Source organism: Rhopalosiphum maidis, chromosome 2, assembly GCF_003676215.2.
Source record: "Rhopalosiphum maidis isolate BTI-1 chromosome 2, ASM367621v3, whole genome shotgun sequence".
NCBI lineage: Eukaryota > Metazoa > Arthropoda > Insecta > Hemiptera > Aphididae > Rhopalosiphum > Rhopalosiphum maidis.
Window position 1 is genome coordinate 33,904,350 of NC_040878.1, and position 21,930 is coordinate 33,926,279.

General features: G+C 27.4%; 1 protein-coding gene across 1 annotated transcript; it reads right to left on the reverse strand.

Annotated features, from left to right (window-relative positions):
• Nucleotides 1-1,382: 1,382 nt before the first annotated feature.
• LOC113552788 (clarin-3) lies at nucleotides 1,383-21,417 on the reverse strand. Its single transcript, XM_026955716.1, has 5 exons — nucleotides 21,197-21,417; nucleotides 5,755-6,000; nucleotides 2,618-2,806; nucleotides 2,413-2,548; nucleotides 1,383-1,602 (listed from the first exon to the last, which is right to left on the reverse strand). The coding sequence occupies exons 2-5, from the start codon at nucleotides 5,972-5,974 to the stop codon at nucleotides 1,470-1,472; spliced, it is 678 nt and encodes a 225-aa protein (XP_026811517.1). The 5' UTR covers nucleotides 5,975-6,000; nucleotides 21,197-21,417; the 3' UTR covers nucleotides 1,383-1,469.
• Nucleotides 21,418-21,930: the final 513 nt, after the last annotated feature.

Sequence of the window (21,930 nt, forward strand, 5' to 3'; positions counted from 1 at the left end):
AATTTTTAATAAGTGTACACTGCATCTATTTATGTTGTCTAACAAATTTATAATATAGTATATCTTTCGTTCAGTTAACCCAGATTTTTTTTATTAGCTTTAATATTATATTAAATAAACTTATTATCAAATTCAAGAGTAAGAATATTATCTAGATTATCTCATAGGTTTTTGATGTTTTAATTTTTAAGTTAGTTGTAACAATGCAAAATTTATAATTTTTAAATTTTCATAACTTGCTTATTAATAATTTCATTAGAAACCTAAGTTTTCTTAAATAATATTTTTACCTTTAACTTTAATAATAAGGTAATTTACTCTAATATTAAAGCTAAAATTAAAAAGTTGGTTCTATTGAACACAAATTTACTATAGTAATAGTAGTTATACACTTATAAAACGACATCACCAATAGATGTAGTGTCCTCTTGATTATTGTTTTAGATTCCTACTAAATACATTATGAACAAGAAAAAATTATTATTTATTTATTTATTATTGGGAATCTTCAGCCTTCTAATAATTATGTTTTATTTTGACAAAAAATATTTTTAAAAATATCTTGAAAATGTTTATAGTTATTAAGATAATATTATTACTTAATAGTTATATTAATTTTTAGTTTTCACATACAAACAGTATATTGTGTATTGTGTATAAATTGCCTTTACTTTAACACATAGTCAATAGGTATTTACTATTTTTTAGTTTCATTAATAATTTGTTGTATATTTAACTTTGGGGTTAGACTTGTTGATGGCACTTGTCATGAAATTAATAGTCGGGTTTTTTTGTTAATATTTTTAATTTGTTGAAATAAAATAAAATGTCAAATGTTTATGTAACCATGTTTTTATTTCATGTTGTCTATTTATTTTATTATTATTTTTAGAGAAATTACAACAATTAATATATTATTTAATGTTACAAGTTTTTGGAATAATGCAAATAATAATCAGTAATTAGTAATCACAATACATACAAAACTTGAGAAAATGTTAAATAAATATACAAAAACAAGTATTGTGAGTCAAGAGTTATTGATTTTAATACATAATACAAATATATTATTTCATCAAAATTGAACCCTTAAATTTCTGATTTTACCGTTCAAACTTGAATTAAAAAATAAATATATATGTATTGGGATAGACAAAAGGTAGAATTAATTTGTTTCAAACTATTGTTTGTATCTTAGGTAAAATTAACAAAATGTAATTTAGTTGATCGAAATATCTGATTAACAAACATTTCCATCAATAATTACAATGTTTTTGTTGAATTCATCTAGAATATTTGTAATTATAATTTATTCAGTATAAAGTATAGACTGTAAATGTATCTTAAGTATAATTTTAATAAACGTAACTTACAAAAATATGTCATAGTATAAAAAAGACAATTTATTTACACTTAAATACATTTATAAATTATTATTGATATTGATGGCAATTATACAGTGTTAAATGTTAATACAGCATGATTGCTCCGTTGGTTTTTTCTTCAATAATTGGCGATGGTGACTTTCTTGAACGATTACTGGTTGCCCAGAACACAATGAAAATATTCAGCATGTGTAAAATGGAAGCAAGAATTATAAACCTAAACAATCAAAACATTATTTTAGAATTTTTAACTAAAATCTGGCTCTTAGTTTATATTAGATATAATAATTACAGACATTTTAATTTCTAAGTATACCCCCAAATATTCAGTTTGAAGTTTTACAACAGTTATCTTTCCTATGTTCAAGTTAACAATCTATAACTACATACAATATCTAATACTCCATAACTGAAATTAGGCGAGTTCAAATATAAACACCGAATTTAAAATTTCATTAATGAAATGTACATTCTATATTTAACTTAAAAATATTAAATACAGATGGGGCGCAGAACGCGCGGAGTTACAGTTTATTTTACAGTGAGGGTGGTTGAAAGTTGAACACAATATTATCCGAAAATAGATTAAACGGACAACAACTGCAAAATGGTGGCGTTAAATTAAATTTCAAATAAAAAATAATATTTAAATTACAAAAAATAAAAAGGTGAACCATATGGTAGTGAGACTATATGAATATACGTGTGTGCATTCATCGGAAAATAGAATAGAAAAAGCCTTTGTTGCCGACCCGTACATCCAGTTGACTCAGTCCCTTGTCTCGCCTTCCCCGTGATTCGAAAAGAGTGAGAGAGTTTAGAGAGTCGTGCCTTTTGTGTCTTGTAGGTAACGGTTGAAGAAAAGAACGTCGACAACACACGTTGCGACTACAGTGTTTCAAGTGTTCGTACAGTTGTAATTTATATTTTTTATAATTAATGTCATTAGTTCATTACTGTCCCACCTAACTATTGAGATTAATTGTGCCACAGAATAAATAGAAAAATGAAAAACAGTGTAACAAACCAGAATGAGAATCCCAGTGAAGCATTTCCTTCTGATGTCCATTTATTGCGTCGATCGTCTTTATTCATCACATTGTACTGCAGCCTCTGGAAATATTGACCAACCCAAAAACTGCCGGCCAACAGTTGGAAAAACACTGGAAAAAAAAAGATGCAAACCTGTCAGAAAAAAAAAAAACACAAACAGTAGAAGGAAGGTTATTTACTTGCACTGATGTTCCAAAAGTAAAGACCCGGTATGCCAGCTAGCGCAGATATAGGAGTGATGGCAGAATTTATGACTGCGAATACTGCTGCAGCTACGGCCATAACGAGGCCGGCTAATACCCCAATAACGGTCAATGCCCAAAGGCTATACATCATAATATCCGGATCCATTTTCATCATTTCGATCACTTAAAAATGAAATAATTTATAATTAGATAAATACGATGTGATAATTATATTTTATTAAAAAGGTACAACTGATGCCTGCTGGTGTTAGTTTCTTTTATTTTATATATATAAGTACGGAATTCAATGATAATAATCTTGAAAAAAAAACAAGGAAGACTCTCAACTATATATAGTAGATATCGAGTGTACTTTTCATTGAGTAGGTAGGTCACTACAATGGCCAATAGATGCATGTTAAATTTGAATTCTGCAATGATTAAACATTATTTATTACATAATATAAATATTTATGATGAGAGGAGATAGTGTTTGTATTGCTATTAATAATTTATTTTTGTATATAGTAATAGCATTGGTTTTAAAATATTTTAAAATCAATGGTAATAGTATAATACGGTAGTCACTAATCATCAGTAGATACTAGATTGAACTAATTTTTACCAAAAACTAATTGCATAATATATTATATTAGGTATCTATATAGTTAGTATATTTACTAATTATTATAAAATTATACTTGGAGCTAGTAAAGACACCACTGTCTTTTTCGTGTTTGTGGTAGGTATTTGTACTTTTTTATACCTATTTGTGTTTTACCCCCAGTAAAATTTAGCCAGAGCAATCATTCAATACTATACAAATTGAAGTATAGGTATCAGGTACCAAGATTTATATAGTTACCATATTATATATATATATATATATAGATGATATGTTTAAATTACTCTTAAAAGTAAGTTCCAATGTATTATATATAGCTACCTATAATCCCAATGGTACCTTATTAAGGTATTTAGGTACTGTACCTACCATACTACCATCACTAACACATATTTGGAACCTATTCAAATACCCATAAGCAATTTAATAACTGTATAATTATTAATTCATTACTATACAATTTAGTACATGAATTTAAATATACTGTGTAATATCGTGATAGTCATACATATTGTATTCCTACATATCATGCACATTCATAAATCGTGCATTATCATATACATGAAAAATAACACTAAAAGCATAAAAACCCGTACAATTTTTACCTTTTAAGCATAGAATCGTTCAGACGAATTCTCTAGTTCCCTAATTGACTTCCCGACTTTCGTGAGACGACTAGCTATTTGTTGTCTAATGGATAAGTGTATAATACCTACTCTCATGTATATTATACACATATAGATATACACAATGATTTGGTAGCATATAAACTCTCTCAACCCATGTAATCATGTATCCACTAGGTGTCAGGACATTTGCACGGAATTCATTGTGGAACGACTGCGTGAGCGTTTAGAGTGAAACGTACCTACAAATCTTTCAAGCTTCATTCATTCGTGAAGCACCTGCATGGCTGCATGCCTAATTATGGATCTCGAATTCGTGTGTTGTGTGGGCTACTCAAAATGCTATACCTATATGAGAAAACTATGTTTTAGCTGTTCTACTTTCATTCGGTTATTTTGAAGCCCTCACAATGAAATTTAGTTTTTTACACATACGTAAAACAAGTGCTGAAGTATGAACCTATAGGATACACATAAGTATAATGCATACAAGTCTATATATCCGCCTATAGGTTATTAGTCACTATATTATGAGAACATAATCCAAGATAGTGATAGTACATATGTAAAACTAGACCCTAGACAACATATAGTTCGACATTTATTTTATGCCCACAATATTATATATAATATAGTAGATTACCTACCTACGACCTACCTATAATATAGTAGTGTACTGCGATCGATTACTATGTATCTTTTCCTGTGTTATATTAATGGTACAGTAGTCAATGACTATATTAATATATGTACCTATACCCGTATAACGTATAAGTATTATCGCGAAAATGTATATACATTAAAGTAGACACAGGAGTACAAATAAGAAAATAAATATGTACTTACCTACTAATTAAAGTACCTATGCTAGATTGTATTATAGAACCCACATTTTTAAATTATTTAAAAATAATAAATATAAGCCAAATTGTTGACAAGGTTTAATATTAAACGTGTTAGATAGGTCAATAAATTTATAAGTGTATGTTGTAGGTGTATACTATATGTCTATATAGGTAATATAAACGGCGAATGTACATAATTTTAACTAGAAGCATGCTCGAGGTTGTTAATAAAGTACCCCTAATTTAATTTCAGAAGCTCCAGAAATTAATTAATTTTCAAATTAAAACCAAAAGGGTCAAAGTTTTCAATACTTTTTAAAATAGTAAGGAAAAATCATGTAAAAACAAATTTTGTTTATATTTTTTAACTTCTAGTAAATTAAACTTAGTCACATAATGAATAGTTAAAATATTTTGAAATTTATATCATGTATAATAAATTCTAATATGAATATTTGGTGAAAATTTCAAGTGTACAATAATTTATATTTGAATTATATTAAAAAACAAAATCAATTTTGTTAATTAAATTCAGTAATTTTACGTAGAAATAAACAAGATCCTATATATTATAATCTGCTGCAGCCAAAATATATTTATCTTATTGGTTATTAAAGAAGAAAATTGTAGGGAAATACTCTTAATCTTAAATATATAAATGGCAAAACATAAATTAATAAATATGGCTTAAGTTGAGTTAGGTGCCATTAAAAATTAATAATTTAATAATTACTTAATTATTATTTAGAAGAAAAAAATTGTTAAGTAGGTAATGATAATTTTATCATCCTTTACGTGTAATATCTAGTTGCTATAATGTACTTATATATAAATATATAATGTATTTAAATTACAGCCAACAACTATTTAAGCTTTTTAATATATATCTATATAGGTAGGTAGGTAGGTTACATCGTAAGATATTTTTATATTGTTGACTGAATTATATTTTATAATTTGTATATTGCATTTTCAAAAATAATTTATTAACAATATTGTTATCATAGTAGGTAGGTACGTGAGTGTACTACTTACCATCGACGCTATACGTCCGCAGTCCATAACCGATATTTAAGTACTTATCGCCGTAGAACAGCCCTAGGTTGACTTGGCCCACAGACTCGGTGGTGTTGGAAGTACGCCGAGCTGATGCTACGACCCATCGTTTAGAGCCCAGGCCAGCGCCAATGAGACCGATGGCGGCGCATGAGTAAATAAACGTGCAGAATATCAACCGGCGCTTGTTCAAGTTCATTTTCCCAGCGATGCCAAACCGTTCACCTATTAATCAATTGAACACACACACACACGATATATTTTAGTAAATCGTATTTGATATAATAATCATAATATACATGTTCAATTTTCACCACGATTAAAAACGATCAGTAACAGACCTCCCCTTAAAAGTTATACTATATTTGTAAGGCCTAACATCAAATTCTAAGTATTGTGTTAACAAAATTATGCATGATATAGTATATAATAATATAAAAAGTTTTGCCCCCCCCAAAAAAAAAAAACAAAATTCTGCTACTGAAAATGACGTATCTATACGTAAGTTATAATAAATTTATAGACATGCACAAATTTGTATACCCGTGGTATACACATTTTATACGAAAAAAAGTATATATAGTATACGTACGGTACGTAACTTACCTAATATATAGGTACGTTTTTTACGTTCGTAATGCATTTTCAATTTTAATTAATCGATGTGATAGGTACAATTAAAATATGATCTATAGAATATAGATACATAACATATTATTATATTGTAATAGAAGATAAAAATAATAATAATAACCTTTACTCACAAATTGAATTACACGTTTAATTTGTTGTTGCATAAATATAATAGCTACCTACCTACGGTTTTATTCTGTGGTAACACAAAAATGGTTATAACGAATATAACCAATTGATTTCGTGATGTACTGATGTACATAATATAATATACCTACTATATCTACTATTATAGCATGTATTATAATTATGTTGTATGTTACAGACATAATTATCGTATTTTTTGAAGTTTAACGTTAAGATGCTTTGTCATTTTAATTTCCTCTGCACAAATGACAGTATAATCAATATACAACATACGTACCTACGCGCTATGTAATTATAACATTGAGTGCATCTCATTCCATGCTGTATAATATACATTATATGCCGTTTATAGTATTTATTCGTTTAAAACATTTTCAATGATGCATAAAGAGGCTGAGAAAGAGCAACAATTCAAAATATATTTCAATGACGTTCGCATATATTTAAATAGGTACGTCAAGTATAATCTATACAATTTACGAATACTCGGCAAAAAATCAGACATCCCGTAGTGGAAATCGACCATACATATTACTATGTGAGGACTAAGGAAGTCGCAGAAACCAATTAAACGTCCGGTGCAGCGTGGAAAACGATTTCGTTCTTTGGTGACTTTCACTATAGGTACGACAAATTAAACGAAAAAAAGGACATATTTTCAGTCGTCAATCAAAATAAATAAATTTAGTCATATTTATATTTATATGCACACGAAATAATATTTTAAGTTATAGACATTAAAATTTACATATATAAATATATTACTCGTAGATCGAGTTATCTCAAAGTCTAAAGATCTGAGATATTCACAATAATTATTAATAGATATTAATTGTATATTAGGCTATTATACTTTATATTTAGTTATTGGTACAATGTTATTTCTAATAAAAAGTGTAACAAATATATTTCTATAGATCCAAAATAAATTCAAAACAGCAAATTTTTTTAAGACTTAAATACTAATTAGTAAATCAATAGTATTGTTTAACCGAATTAGTAATTTATTATAAAATAATTGCAGTAGGTGCCAGCATAAATATATAAGTACCTATGATATACACAACTTATATTACCTACTATCTAAAAATCAAACAGTTCATTAATTTACTATCAGTAATAAGTTAAAATAGCTTAAATAAATTTTTTATTAACAGTTTTCTAGATATAATTAAAATAAAACTATCATTATCTTATTTTCATCAACTAATTAATTCATATAATATTAATCGGTTGTATATATTAAATAGTTAATTAGAAACTCTGAAAACATAAAGTTAAAATATATACAAATTGTATGCCTACGTTATTAATAAAAATTAATTGAATATATATTATAGGTACATTTAAATATTTTTAAAGAATTTAATATATATACTAATTAATTTCATATTGCCTGACAAAAATGTAGTTACTGTGAATCAGTTGACTACTTATATAAATATATAATAATGTACAATATATTTAATAAATTTTACTTATGTAAATTGATGTTTTAAAAGATTTGAAAGCGAATATGTATTACTACCTGTTTCACATATTTTCCTCATTCTCACAGATTTGTAGTTATGATTAGTATAGCACTATAGCAGGTACGGAATAAGATTGCTGTAGTATTCCATGCAGTATTTAAGTTATGGGTGGAAGAAGTGTACAGCTAATGTACGACGTACGTATCTACTAATGTGTACCGTACCTATATTATAAATCGATGGCTTTAACTGATTTTCTATTTCTTTACTAGTGATAAATTGTTTTCAATTATGAGTTATGACACTTTGGACTAATCAAGTCTTGTGGTTACTAAATAAAAATGTAAAATTATCAAATGTTTCTACTTTCTCAGCTGCGTTATTTTTAAAAAATGTGAAAACATTTGGAATATTTTATAAATTTATATTGGTAGAGTAAATTTCTGGAATTAAATCGTTCTTTTTGTAAGAACCGGCTGAGAACTGAGAAAATGTAACGTGCAAAATTTCAAGAATTTAGAATTATATTCTGGTATTCAGAGTAGTACCTAGGTAATTATTTTCTCAATAATTTTGCTGTAATTAATTAATTACAAAGGTTAACCTTTAAATAAAATATGTTGATGTTGGACGTTAGTATATAATAGCTCATTATTAAAATATTACATACTATTTGATAACTCAGTATTATTGGATAGTAATCTATATTTATTATAATTAATCTTTCTCTTCGGACTCTCTACACAGGATCGCTCCTATTTGCAGCTAATTGTACAAAATTAAGATCCGAAGAAAAAATTTACATTCGCGTGCTGCGCCAACTTGAGACGGTCCAGTTATTAAGTAGCACTTGACTAATGGATGTAGGTATGGTCTTGACACCTAATGTAGTATATTATATAGCCATTGACCTTGTCCACTCCGTTTGTATTTCTATTTATTTATGAATTATAGGTATACCTATATACATTTGCACAATGAGAAAACATTCATATTTTTTCTCGACAAAGGGTGTATTATGATTTATTACTACAGTTTTTATTCGATCAAACCTGTTACACACAGTATAATATGTTAATAATATGTACTTACAAAATATACATTATTTATATTTCAACGTTTTATTTTATTTTATTTTCACAAAGGAATCATATAATTATATCTAAATCAGACTACATGTCATACTAACCTAACGTTTATATAGTTTAGACATTTAAAATAAAAACAATTATAATGAAGCAGTATATTATGTAATATTCTAATTAGCAACATAAATAAATAAATCCCCCATAAAAATTTTCAAGACATTTTCATCTGAGCGTTTTATATATCTATATAGGCTACTCATATTTCATATATTACGTATATAACAAGAGGTATCAACTATCAATGCACCTATATGCAGCACTGCATAGGTTTTGAAACGATGGCTTTGACAAAGTAACCTAATAACTAAAAAGTACAATATTTCATTTTATTTATGTATGAGCTATGAGGTTTCTGAAACCTTTCTGTGAAAATACTCAAACGTATACCTATATATTAGAGGTATACCCATATATACGTACATAATGTAATATTACAAAACTATGTGCGTAGGTAAATCGTAATTTTTAACCTACAAAAACTCGGATCAGTGCTGATATATGCACATAAATAATAACTAATAAGTACGAGTTTAATAGGAATAGGTAACGTTAAAAAAAATTAGACTATAAAAAATGGCACGTCAACACTTTCGTTTGTTTGATAAAAAGTTACTTATTTATATTTTATATCAGCAATTTTTCAGTTCATATAAATCACGGGTATCCTACAATTTTAAGTTAACATGCTAGAGCCTACCTAATACGTACTTTGTATTATTAAATTATGACGATTATTTAAATTTATTCATTTTAAATTTTTCAATACAATTATTTAATAAACCTTAAATTGAGTTATCAATATGGTTTAATGCATTATGTCCATTATGTTTATTGATTAAAAATATTTCATTTCAGTTTTCAGTTAAAATAGTAACAATAATAGACAGAAGCATAGTATAAAATAAATTTGTATCATTTTGGTAAAATATAACATACCTAGTATTGCTATAGTTTTAATTTACATTATTGTTATAATAGATAACAATTCTATCAATTTTTAGATATATTCGTTTGTTTTATAGATTCACTGCTAATATTGCTCGTTTGCTTATTATTCATGTAATACAGTATTAATAATTTAAATATATCTTTTTAATGAATCTTTCAAATTTTAGTTTCATGATTGTACTTAAATAATATTGTATGCAAATTATACAAATATCATATATACATTATACTGTACTATACTTGTTTACATCAAAACCAAATTTAGAAATGTATTAACTATGACATGATAAGTCTTATTATTATCAGTATTCAGTAATAATATTAATTATTATCACTTAACTATAATTAAGTTGGTAAGAGAAACGAAAGTAATACCTATACTTCCGCTGTTTATTTTTACGTTAGTTATAAATTTATCGATATAGTATTTATATTTCATAATATAGGTATAAGTATAAACGATTCTTTATACTTCTCTTTTTATTTTTCACTATACAAAATACCAAATATAAAACACAAACTTAGTATGAATATTAATACTTGCTACACGATTTATCATACCTATAATATTTTCAATGATTTTGTAACCAAATAATTAACTCATGTTCGTGTTTTGTTGTTAATCGAATTGAGCTGCGCCGGATGTACCTACACGATGATAAGTACTAGAAAATTAGCCATGGTCCGAGAAGTAATTAACACAGTGACCTGACCATAGCGAAGACGGAAATGTCCTCAATGTTATATTTTAACATATTTACAAAAAACCTATAATATAGAATATATAGTACAATAGTAAGACAGTATATATGAAGGAAATTCGTTAACTATGTTTAAATTATTCGTTCGTATTATTATTGCTAACCATTTTTGAATAAGAAAAAACATATTCAAATTTTTTAAAAGTGGTATCGAGAAAAAATATAATAGTAAGTATATATTATACTGTTATGTTATACGGATTGTATATTATGTTTATTATTCGCGGTTATTTGAAATTTTGAACGGACTACACTGTTTGGATTCTAAAAAAAAATCAGATTTTACCGTATGCATCTGACTAAATAATATATATATATACATACATATATACACATATATTTAATATGATTATTATTTTTATCGATTTGATCCGGATGTCATAATATACAACACGTACCTCGTCATCATATTGTCGTAGTTCTAATATCACTGCTGTCGGCTTAATAATTACATTATCCTGAGAATATTGTAATAAATAACAAAGTACATGTCAGTATATATTCATTCAAAATATATATAATTAAAGAAATATTCTTATAAAAACTAATTTTATTAAAATCTATTCAAATATTTTAATTATTTTTTTTATTATTTAACAGAACTCTTAAAAGTCCTAACTCCTAATTCATAAGTATAAATAGAAGCGCGTGCTGAAGATCGAGGGGAATTATTGACATGCTCTAATGATTACTGTAGTGTATGATTATTATATGAAACTATGAAAGTATGCAGTATACGGTTATGTATAGTGTATACATTATACATATTATTATTATTATTGGCTTTCACGTGTGCAATATCAAAACCATTTTACCAATAATACCACGATACAATGATTGCAACCAAAATATCAAATTACTTTTAATATAAAACATAATATTGGTATAGCTAGGTACACCGAATTTTCACTTTCCCTGTGTACACAAATGTTAATTATTCGGACGAAATTTGGTCAAGGTTACTTATATGCATTTTAATATTAAAATTATATACGACACAATTACATTTAAGAATATATCTACCTACGTAAATAATCTTTTTGTATAAAATATTATTATAATACATTATTATTATTTATATTATGTAGGTACTTATACCAATAAATGATAATCATTACAACATTTTGGATTTTATAATGTTGATACATGTACTGATGTACGTATTGGTCGGCGCCGACTTATCGTATAACAATTTTGTATAAAATATATAATATTAAGTGGTGCACAAGTCCACGTCTTGCATATTAAATTTGATGTACACGTGAGCCGGGTCATTGGACCGCTTTTCGGACCATAGGTTTGGCCGATTAAACTGGCTTACGGCGTGATCGAAGAGATGATTCGATAAGACCTTATGAAGAAAAAAAACGAAAGACAAAAAACACGACATACAAAACGATTTTGTACACATTGCATAAAACCGTAGATTTATACAAATAAATGCATTAAGTAGGTCGGATACGACCGAGAGTCGATGACCAACGCGTGATGTATTTATTGCAGCGAGTAGGTACCTAAATATAAATATATAGGTAATATAATATATATATATTATAAAAAAAATCACTGGCGTTTAAGTCTCCATTCAACGTCGTTACTGCGCGCAAACCAGTTGGATAATAATAATTTTTAATGTATAATGGGTCTTATACTTATGTCTTAGGTCGGTAGGTAGGTATAGTGTATTCTCCATTTATTATATGAAGTAAAATTTATATTTTTATTAGCTTATTACCTTTCAATATGATTTAATTTTAAATAAAATGATTTTCTGGTAAACTATATTTTTCAAACTTACACAGATTTGGGTACTTATATGAGTCATAGCTCTAGCTGGTATAATATATAAAATTAGTATAACTAAATTATTTATTTATTATTACTAATAAATAGTAATGTATATAAATAATAAATATAATATAAATATAAGTCGATATATTGATCTTTTGTTCTACTTTGACTTATTAATAATTATTACTATTAGTTACATATTAGTTATTAGTTACTAGTTATAACTTATAACTTATAGATCCTAGACCTCGGTTGTGTATCTACCGACTGCCTCTCATATATTATGTAAATTTTTTTGTATAGGTATTAGGTAGGTATAATACAATGTATTATGGTAGTTTGTATGTATCCGTAGTACCATTGAATTTAAATTTATAATCAATGCTTTAGTTCCTATAATATGAATATCATAATTATTGTTTTCATGTATTAAAATATTTACAGTTATAAAATGTAAATTAGATACATGCTTGTATACCTATCGGCTATTGCCTATCACAATACATACATTATACAATTTACAAGAAATATTATTGAATATGTTTAATATTTATATATATAAATCATATATTTATAAGAAAAATTGTTGATTTAAAAATAATTATCTAATAATACAGTTTTATTATTATTGTGGGATGCAAATCTACACCCTCACATTCCGTTTCAATGATTATAATAATGCCATTGAATATACTTTAACTTTTAAGTAGGTAGGTATAATTTTGTAAGTACTAATAAGTATGTAATATATGAATATTATTTACTCTTTACTATACTATAAATTATAATTTATATAATACTAATAATACCTATTTTTTATTTATATATATGTATACACTATATAGTCAAAGTCCGCAGAGTATATTACATAAAAATAAAAATAAATGATTATTACAATATTATGAACTACACAATAGATTTTAAAAATTAAGACATCTTATAAAATATATATGATTTATGTATCTACTACCTATCCAGCTATTCTTAAAGTTTAAGGATTTCATCTAATAAACGAGATTTGTTTATTTTAAATTATATTAATACTATATTTTATAATACGTAACATTATTTTAAGCCTTTAACATTCAAAATTAATTAAACAATTTAAGTTAGGTCATAACTATGTACATATATTTATATATAAATAAATAATATAGGTAGATATTTGGTTGTACATAGACAATATTGATAAATGTGCTATAATTATATTAACTTATTATTTAACTTCTTAATCAATGAATAGTGAACATTTTACGTTCTTTTCTGTATTCTGTATACTTACTAAACAATTTCCATACTGGACTTTGTTTTGTAAATTGTAATAAAATTAATATAATACCAACTAATAAATTAGTTAAATTCAATAGTATATATATCATAATTAATTGTAATCAACAATTCTAGCAAGGATAAAATCTAAAATATATCTATGTAAAACAGATAGGTACATTTCTTAATTAAAAGTACTGAAGTCTTTAAATTATATATATATATGATAATTCAATATAACGACTTTAGTATCATATTTATAGGGTTTAATAATACAGTACAAAAGTATAAAAATTATAATTTAATTCCCATAGTCAAACCCGTTATTTTTTTCTTTTCTAACATATATATAATATATATATGCATATACCATTATTATAATCGTTATCTTTGAATGCTTGAATAAATCTATTGTCTGAACACCTATCACAAATACCATTAATACTTACAACTAAGTATTAACATGTATCCATATAGTATAATACATTAATATAATATTATAGTTAATAAGGTTTATTTACAATATAAATTTTATTTTACAGCTCATTACATAGGCAATATATAATGTATTATAGATGAATATATAGGTGTGAAATGTGATAACTTATTAAATTCGTTATTTTATAGTTAAAAATACATATTTTAATATACATTTTAATAACAAAAGTAAATATGCGCTACATTATAACCAATTACAAAATACATAAATATGTATATTGTATATACACGATTTCATAAAATCTTATATATAGTATATACATGCCTGTAGGTATTGCCCATGCTTGTAACAATCGAAATTTTACAATTCAAATAAATACTATACTATTTTAATAAAGTGAGTAGTTTTGAAGGACTATTATCTTAATAATTTAATAAGTGTATGTAGGTATACTTAATATAACATTGAACTATTGAAGCCAAATGCTGAACCACGTAATGTAATAGGAACGCCGAACGACACGTCGTATGGACCATAACATATAAAATCTCGGATGGATGATCATCTGGAATGTATATTGACTAGGTACATAATATAATATATTATATTGGTGCGTAATTTAAATTTTTTAACATACGCAAAATGTTGCTGTATTGTAATGGCATAGAAAATACATACATTTGTTACCTACGTATAGACGGAGACAATATTATAAAATATAAGATGCATGGTACCTAAAACTGCAGTGTCACTGAGTCAGCATATATAAGTATAATAATACATATATACTGCGCTGTATTGTTGGGATAATTTCATTGTTTTAAACGCAAACCAACAAATACTGCAGCGGGTCAAGTTAAATTTACTATAATATTCCCATAATCTTTCTCTCTCTCTCTCTCTCTATATATATATATATATATATATATATTAAAATCAAACGCATCAGTGCACATCGATTTGAACGAACTACGCTGTGTATCTATTAAGCATTAGCTTATACTGTATACTTGATGGAGACTATACATAATCCGACTATATATCTTCACCTCACTAACATATTTATCGATATTTATGTACATGTGATATAAAATGGGAACGCCATACGCGAAGATTATGGGTACTCATGTGTACATAGTATAATAATATATGATTTTACATATTTACATTGTTATACAGTTGTAGCCTTATACGAATATTATATGAATAAGCATCTGTATGACAATCGCTGCGATCATCTGAGCATTATAATACAACAGTATTGATTGAATACCGAACGCCTATCTATATTTTAAGAGATCTGTATTTTAGGTGTGTGTACTATACGAATTACGATATGGTTTAGTGATCTCTATATAGCCATCGGGTGTCTGTACAAAAAATATATCCGCTGTCGTTCGGGAAAAAGCATCTATTACTACGTCGTAAAATTATAGAATAGGTTAGGTTTTATTTACAATGATTATTAACCCCGTTAGAAACACAACTGTGCACATGAAAATATATTTTTATACGCATGGTCTGAGAATAAATCGAGTTCCGTTTTCATGTTATTGTCTGTAAAACGTCAATGTGGGTATGTAATATATATTTATATATTACTATTATAGTAGTTAGTAGTCACTTACATAATATCATTATAATTATATACGTTTCGATTAAAAATAGGGATCGCACAGTCATTGGCAGGTGCACACCGAAAAGGGGCATGGTGCTACACAAAATAAACTGTTACGCATATAACAATATTTTAATATATTGTATATTATTGTGTATACACACAGACACAGTTTATTTAGGTACAGTTTACACCATAATAGCCGCGTGCACTTTACAAAAATGTTATCCAACCCTGACGCTGAACGAGACATTCTGCAGCTGTTGTATTTTAATTTTATTTAGGTGTTCCTATATATTATATATACACAGATACATATAAAATGAGTCGAAATATTTTCCACTGCAGACTCTAACAGTGTATAAGTGTATAATATATAATATAACCTGTTTTACAGCTACGATATATTATACTATATGCTTATAGAGACCACTATTTTTTGTAGCGGCCAGTGTACCGATCTTAAGTACTTCCAGTAAAATATATTATTTAAAACTCATTGTCGGAAACAAAAACAAATATGCTTAAAGCGTACCTATATATTATAATACGTATATAACTGTATAGTGTACATGTGCAGACATAATATTCTATATCGTGATATATATTTTATGTATAGATATTATGTATATATTATATAGATCAGTCGAGTCGTCTGAACAAGGTGAATCCGTACAAATATTTATTAAATAAAATTACAATCCACACACGCTACACGCATAAATACTATGTAGGCCCTTGCTTTCGCACAAATCACGAACTACAAACTATACGTCTCGACATTTTTCTCCACTTTATATAGTTTTACTGTAACCTGATTTTTTAAATGTGAACGGGCACTAATTAACTTTGCCCTAGAGATTATAGTTATAGAGAATGCTATGCCAAATCCTATACGTCTGAGTTTGTTCGATGCATTTTAATCACTTGGATAATGAAATCATCACGCGAAGTCGTTAAAACGACGACTAGGAATGATTTGTTCTTTTGTGTAACCTTCAGATAATTTTTCAATTACGTACCTGTACGTTTATCCTTAAAATAATTTATTATGATGATTATTGGTTTAATATAAATTTTTGAGTACCTTCAACAGTTTTAAATTGGGACGATGTGAAGAAGTCGAGGAATTATTAAACGGAAAAGAAGACTAGTGTACTATTTCAGTAATATATAGTATATATTTCATGAACATTTAAAACGTACATTAATACATTAATAAATTAATTAATGGCGTATAGATACACCATATACACATCATAATATTACCTAGGACCTACTAAGATGGTTTTTACGTATTATTTATTGTATGGGTGTATGTAGATTTGTCCATATTCACATCCCACTATTACAATATATACATACGCATATGTAAGTAGGTACCTAGTCATATTGGTCACTTATACACCACAAAATATAATATAATATTTTATTTAAATATAATTTAATCTAGTATCGTTGGCTAAAAAATAGTGTTATCCTTTGTTCTAAAAAGCTAATGACGCGTATATATAGGTATATATATATATCAAATAATATTATCATATTGTGTATGGTAAGTAAAATGCACTAAAACCTGCAAGTATATTTTTATACTCACGGTGATAAGATTTTTCCCGAGACATAAACAGGTAAATCATGTCATCATATCTTCGTGTTAATAAGCTTTAATTCAAGTATACCTAACTAACCTATAAATTGTTCAACAAACCAACTAATGAAATGTGTATTGTTTGGTAATTATATAACTGTCTACAGTCTTTACACGTGGACTACAACTTTGACTGCAGGTCCGTGGCCCTTTACAAGAGACAGCTGTTGGCGTTGTTATACAATACACACAACGGCGGTCAAGGTTGATATACTATTGTTCCCATCACAAACCTTGCGTACAGAACAATACTGTCGCCTGTCATAGTGTCGTCCGCGTAGTCGGACTCGTAAGCAACCAGTAACTACTAAGTACTAAATCATCTACTTACGTTAAAACTTAATAGTATATTGTATATATATATATCTATCACATGTAACGTAAAATATAACTGAATATTTTAAGTCTTTACTTTCCAAGATATACATAAATTCTTGTTTAAATACGCATGCCTAGTCATTGCAGGTCGTACTCAATATTATATTGTACAATTTAAAAAATGTAATGTAGGTACTTAATATCTATAATGTTTTTCATCCCGAGTGGATAAATATAGGTAACCTACCGCTAGTACCTAATATAAATAACAGTTTACCGATATATAAATGCAGTAATTGAAGTAATTCGATTGTTTGTGTACGCTGTTAAATTTTAAACGCAACAATAACGACAGTCACAGCGATTTATGACTGTTATTAAATCGGTACTATGAGAATTCCGTACTAATGCCTATACATTATACCTATAAGTATAGCAGCCCCTGAAAACTGCAAACTATTATTATAGACACGAACAAATACTGCAGCAGCACATCTCTTTGAATAATTACATTCGAAGGCGAAAGTGCAGCCGTGTAGACCGTGTAGTACTGACAAAATACCTAAACAGCTATCTATACATTATTATTGTGGCCGGTGCAGTGTTGTAACCGTAAAATGTCGTCGAGCAATATTGGCGTTAATAACCGTTATTATTTCGTATACATAGAAACGCGCGCGAGGCAATCGCAGCAGCAGGCCCGTCACCTGATAATAATAGTAATAATAGTTTAATACCATAATAAGAAGCATAGCCCGGCATAGGTAAATATTATTGATTATTTTTTTTCGATTTCAAAAAAATATACTGAGATTCCTGAAAAACATAGTCATAGATACTATATAAATACCTACTATATGGGTAACTTGGGTAAGGTATACCGATTCTTTTATCGAAGAAAATTTAATATTCTTTCTAAAAAAAAAAAAAATTCTGCTTAGGAATAAAAAATTAAAAGTGTACTAATAAAAATATTGTTGTACAGACTACTAGTTGCGGAATTGTTGGCGCTTGTAATTGCGGCGGATTAAACGCCGACCTTCAGTCTAAAACAATGGAATTTGCTTTTCGTTTCAAATAACGTGAGGTTGTCTCCGTGACGTTTTGATCTGTACCCATCGTAGGTAAACGTATTTAGATACAATAAAATAATAATATTAACCACGCGCAATTCAGCCGTTTTCCCCTCATTTCTGAAGCGTCTTTCTCGTAACGTTCCGATTGAACAATATTGCATAACTACACTACGGTATATGATACCCCCGCAGCCAGGATCACGATGTGCACATATATATTATATACCTATCGTGGGAAATGCTTAGGATAATCGTAATGGAGCGGAATCTTCGATTTCTAACGAATTTAAAACATAATATTATAAATAACATATAGGTACAGGTCATGCAAATTAAAAATATGCGCTTGGAAGCTATATAGATGGGCAATGTATTTAGATAATATTTAAATAAATAATATCATATTGTGTTCCATATAAACAGACTATTGTACGCGATTATCCGTAATTACATAATTACCTGTACGCGCCAATTCTGCATTACATTATGTTTATAGGTACCTACTGCATTTATATACGATGGCGTCATCCGCACACAACACACGAAAAAGTCAGTGCTGTCGTCAGTTTTTATGTCGGCATAGTCGTGCATATAGGCACACACGCGGTCTAAATAGTATTATAAAACCCGATAAAAAGTCATTTTATACTTTTCATACACGACGAGTTTGATAATGCAAGCCGGTATATAACAATAATTATGACGGATAAAACTGGGTTTGTGGTACGCGACTGCAACAGTATGCAGGACCTTGTAACGATATTATACACGGATTCGATCGATAAGGTTCATTATTCTGTGGATATAATATTGTAAACCTATACGCGCGTAATATCATTAGGTACATGTATGTAAACAAAAAAAAAACAACAACAAACAAACAAAAAAGTGCGTGAATTGCATGGAAAAACATTATATATACTTATATAGGACGTGATGCACGCGTGCTATTTGTATTGAAACATTTCGAAACTTTAGATAGCAGAGATTCATATGGTATAAAAACCGTTTGAGTATATATTATCATTATGATTGACCATCCACCATCCGTTAGTAATCAATTAACTAATACTGCCGATAGTTTAAAGTAGGTAGGTATATATAATTATAATTTATAATAGTTACGTGCGAACACTTATGGATGCGTGGTAGCGAGAGTACCTGAACTAAAACACTATTTTACGCGTTTCTACGTACCTATATTTAAATATTTACTATTGCAACGTGAAACAATAAAAATGAATTAAAAATGTAATCTCACCCTCGACCACTTTTAAATTATACATTATCTTGTATAAAAATTATAAAAAAGAACAATAATGTAATTCGAACTTCGAAACATCAAATTATATGATGGGTACATTGTAAATACTTTTACATGCAAATAACAATATAACTAAATTGTTTATTGCATCCGTTATAAATTATTATTGAACATTAAATTTTAATGTTACATATTTTAACATTACAAAATAAGGGTAACTATTTGGAACAGTTATTTAAAATTTAGTTATAAGTGTTATTAAAATTCAAAACACCAATAATTGAATGACAATATTCATAAATTATATAATAACAATTTATTTACTTAATTATATTTAAAAAAAAGGTATTATATTAATATTTAAGTTATTAATCGGATTTAACTTAAAAGCATAAAAAATAGATTTTTTTTAAAGTACATTATGATTTTTTTTTTTTTAATTAATAATTATTATTTAATATTAAAATTTATTATAATTTAATAATTATCAATAAATACCTACCTATATTAATATATTCATTCCCTTAGGACCTTCCATCTTAAATTATTAATTCTTGTATGCACAATCCACTGCGCTATATTATTACTAAACACAATGCATATATATGTATATACAATATATAAATATATATTATTATTTTTTTAATTGTTAACTGTCATGACTCGATCAATTTACATAAAATATAAAAACGAGTTGCGAAAATTAAAAATTCTAATGTAACTGGTATTCGCAGTTTCAATGTAGGTAAAACAAAAACACATAACTTCAACAGATCTACCAGAAGTAAAAACATTATATGTAGGAACCAACACGTTTATCACAATTGTAACGACAAAACAATGAAATATTATAGTTTAATGTTCATATGTTTAAAATGATACTCACATGATAAGAATTCCGCAAGAATAATTATTGTAACGAAGTGACAAACTATCTGTCCTGCCGATTGCCGTTGCAAGTCACTTCACACGAACAGGAATCAACTGATAAGCAAAACAACTATTTTGAATATATTAGATTCGCGGACTAGTCTATTTTCAATAAAGAAAATGCATTGTTAACACGAACCAGCGGTGCGAATTGAATAAACGAGGACGAATCGCGACGGGTTCAACATAAACTGATGGTAGGTCCGTAGCCGAGTTCCGCTCGTTCCGTGCCGGTCGTATCTCCCCACTCACATTATTCATGCAGTGGGTAACACTATACAGTACCTACACCGAAAACTACATGCCGTATTTACAACCTTTAGTAATATAGAACTGGTGGGTGAAGGTTTTGGTGCATGGTGAATTTTTATTCTTCTTTTTTTCCACATCAGTAGATACAGCAAATGTCGCGGTATCCTTCTAAATATATAAAGAAAATCTTATCTATACCTATAATGATTATATTTTATGTATTAAACAAACCGGTAACGCGACGTATTTATAATCGATGCACTGATTTTATAATCCTATTTTAATACAATTTAGATAAATTCAAATTTTTTTTCAATGATTTTTTCGACCCCTTCGTATTTTAATTTAATCGGTTACTAAACTTACTACTTTACTAGTTACTATTATATACCTAATTATTATACGGAATTAAATCTATAAGCAAATCTTAATGGGTTA

Bases quoted from the DNA above. Each gene is read 5' to 3' on its own strand.
- LOC113552788 (XM_026955716.1), bottom strand. From the start codon at position 5,974: ATGAACTTGAACAAGCGCCGGTTGATATTCTGCACGTTTATTTACTCA. The intron at 2,549-2,617 runs GTAAATAACCTT...TTTTTTTTCCAG, and splicing joins CTTTTGGAACATCAGTGCAA to TGTTTTTCCAACTGTTGGCC. The intron at 1,603-2,412 runs GTTTGTTACACT...TTGATTGTTTAG, and splicing joins TCACTGGGATTCTCATTCTG to GTTTATAATTCTTGCTTCCA.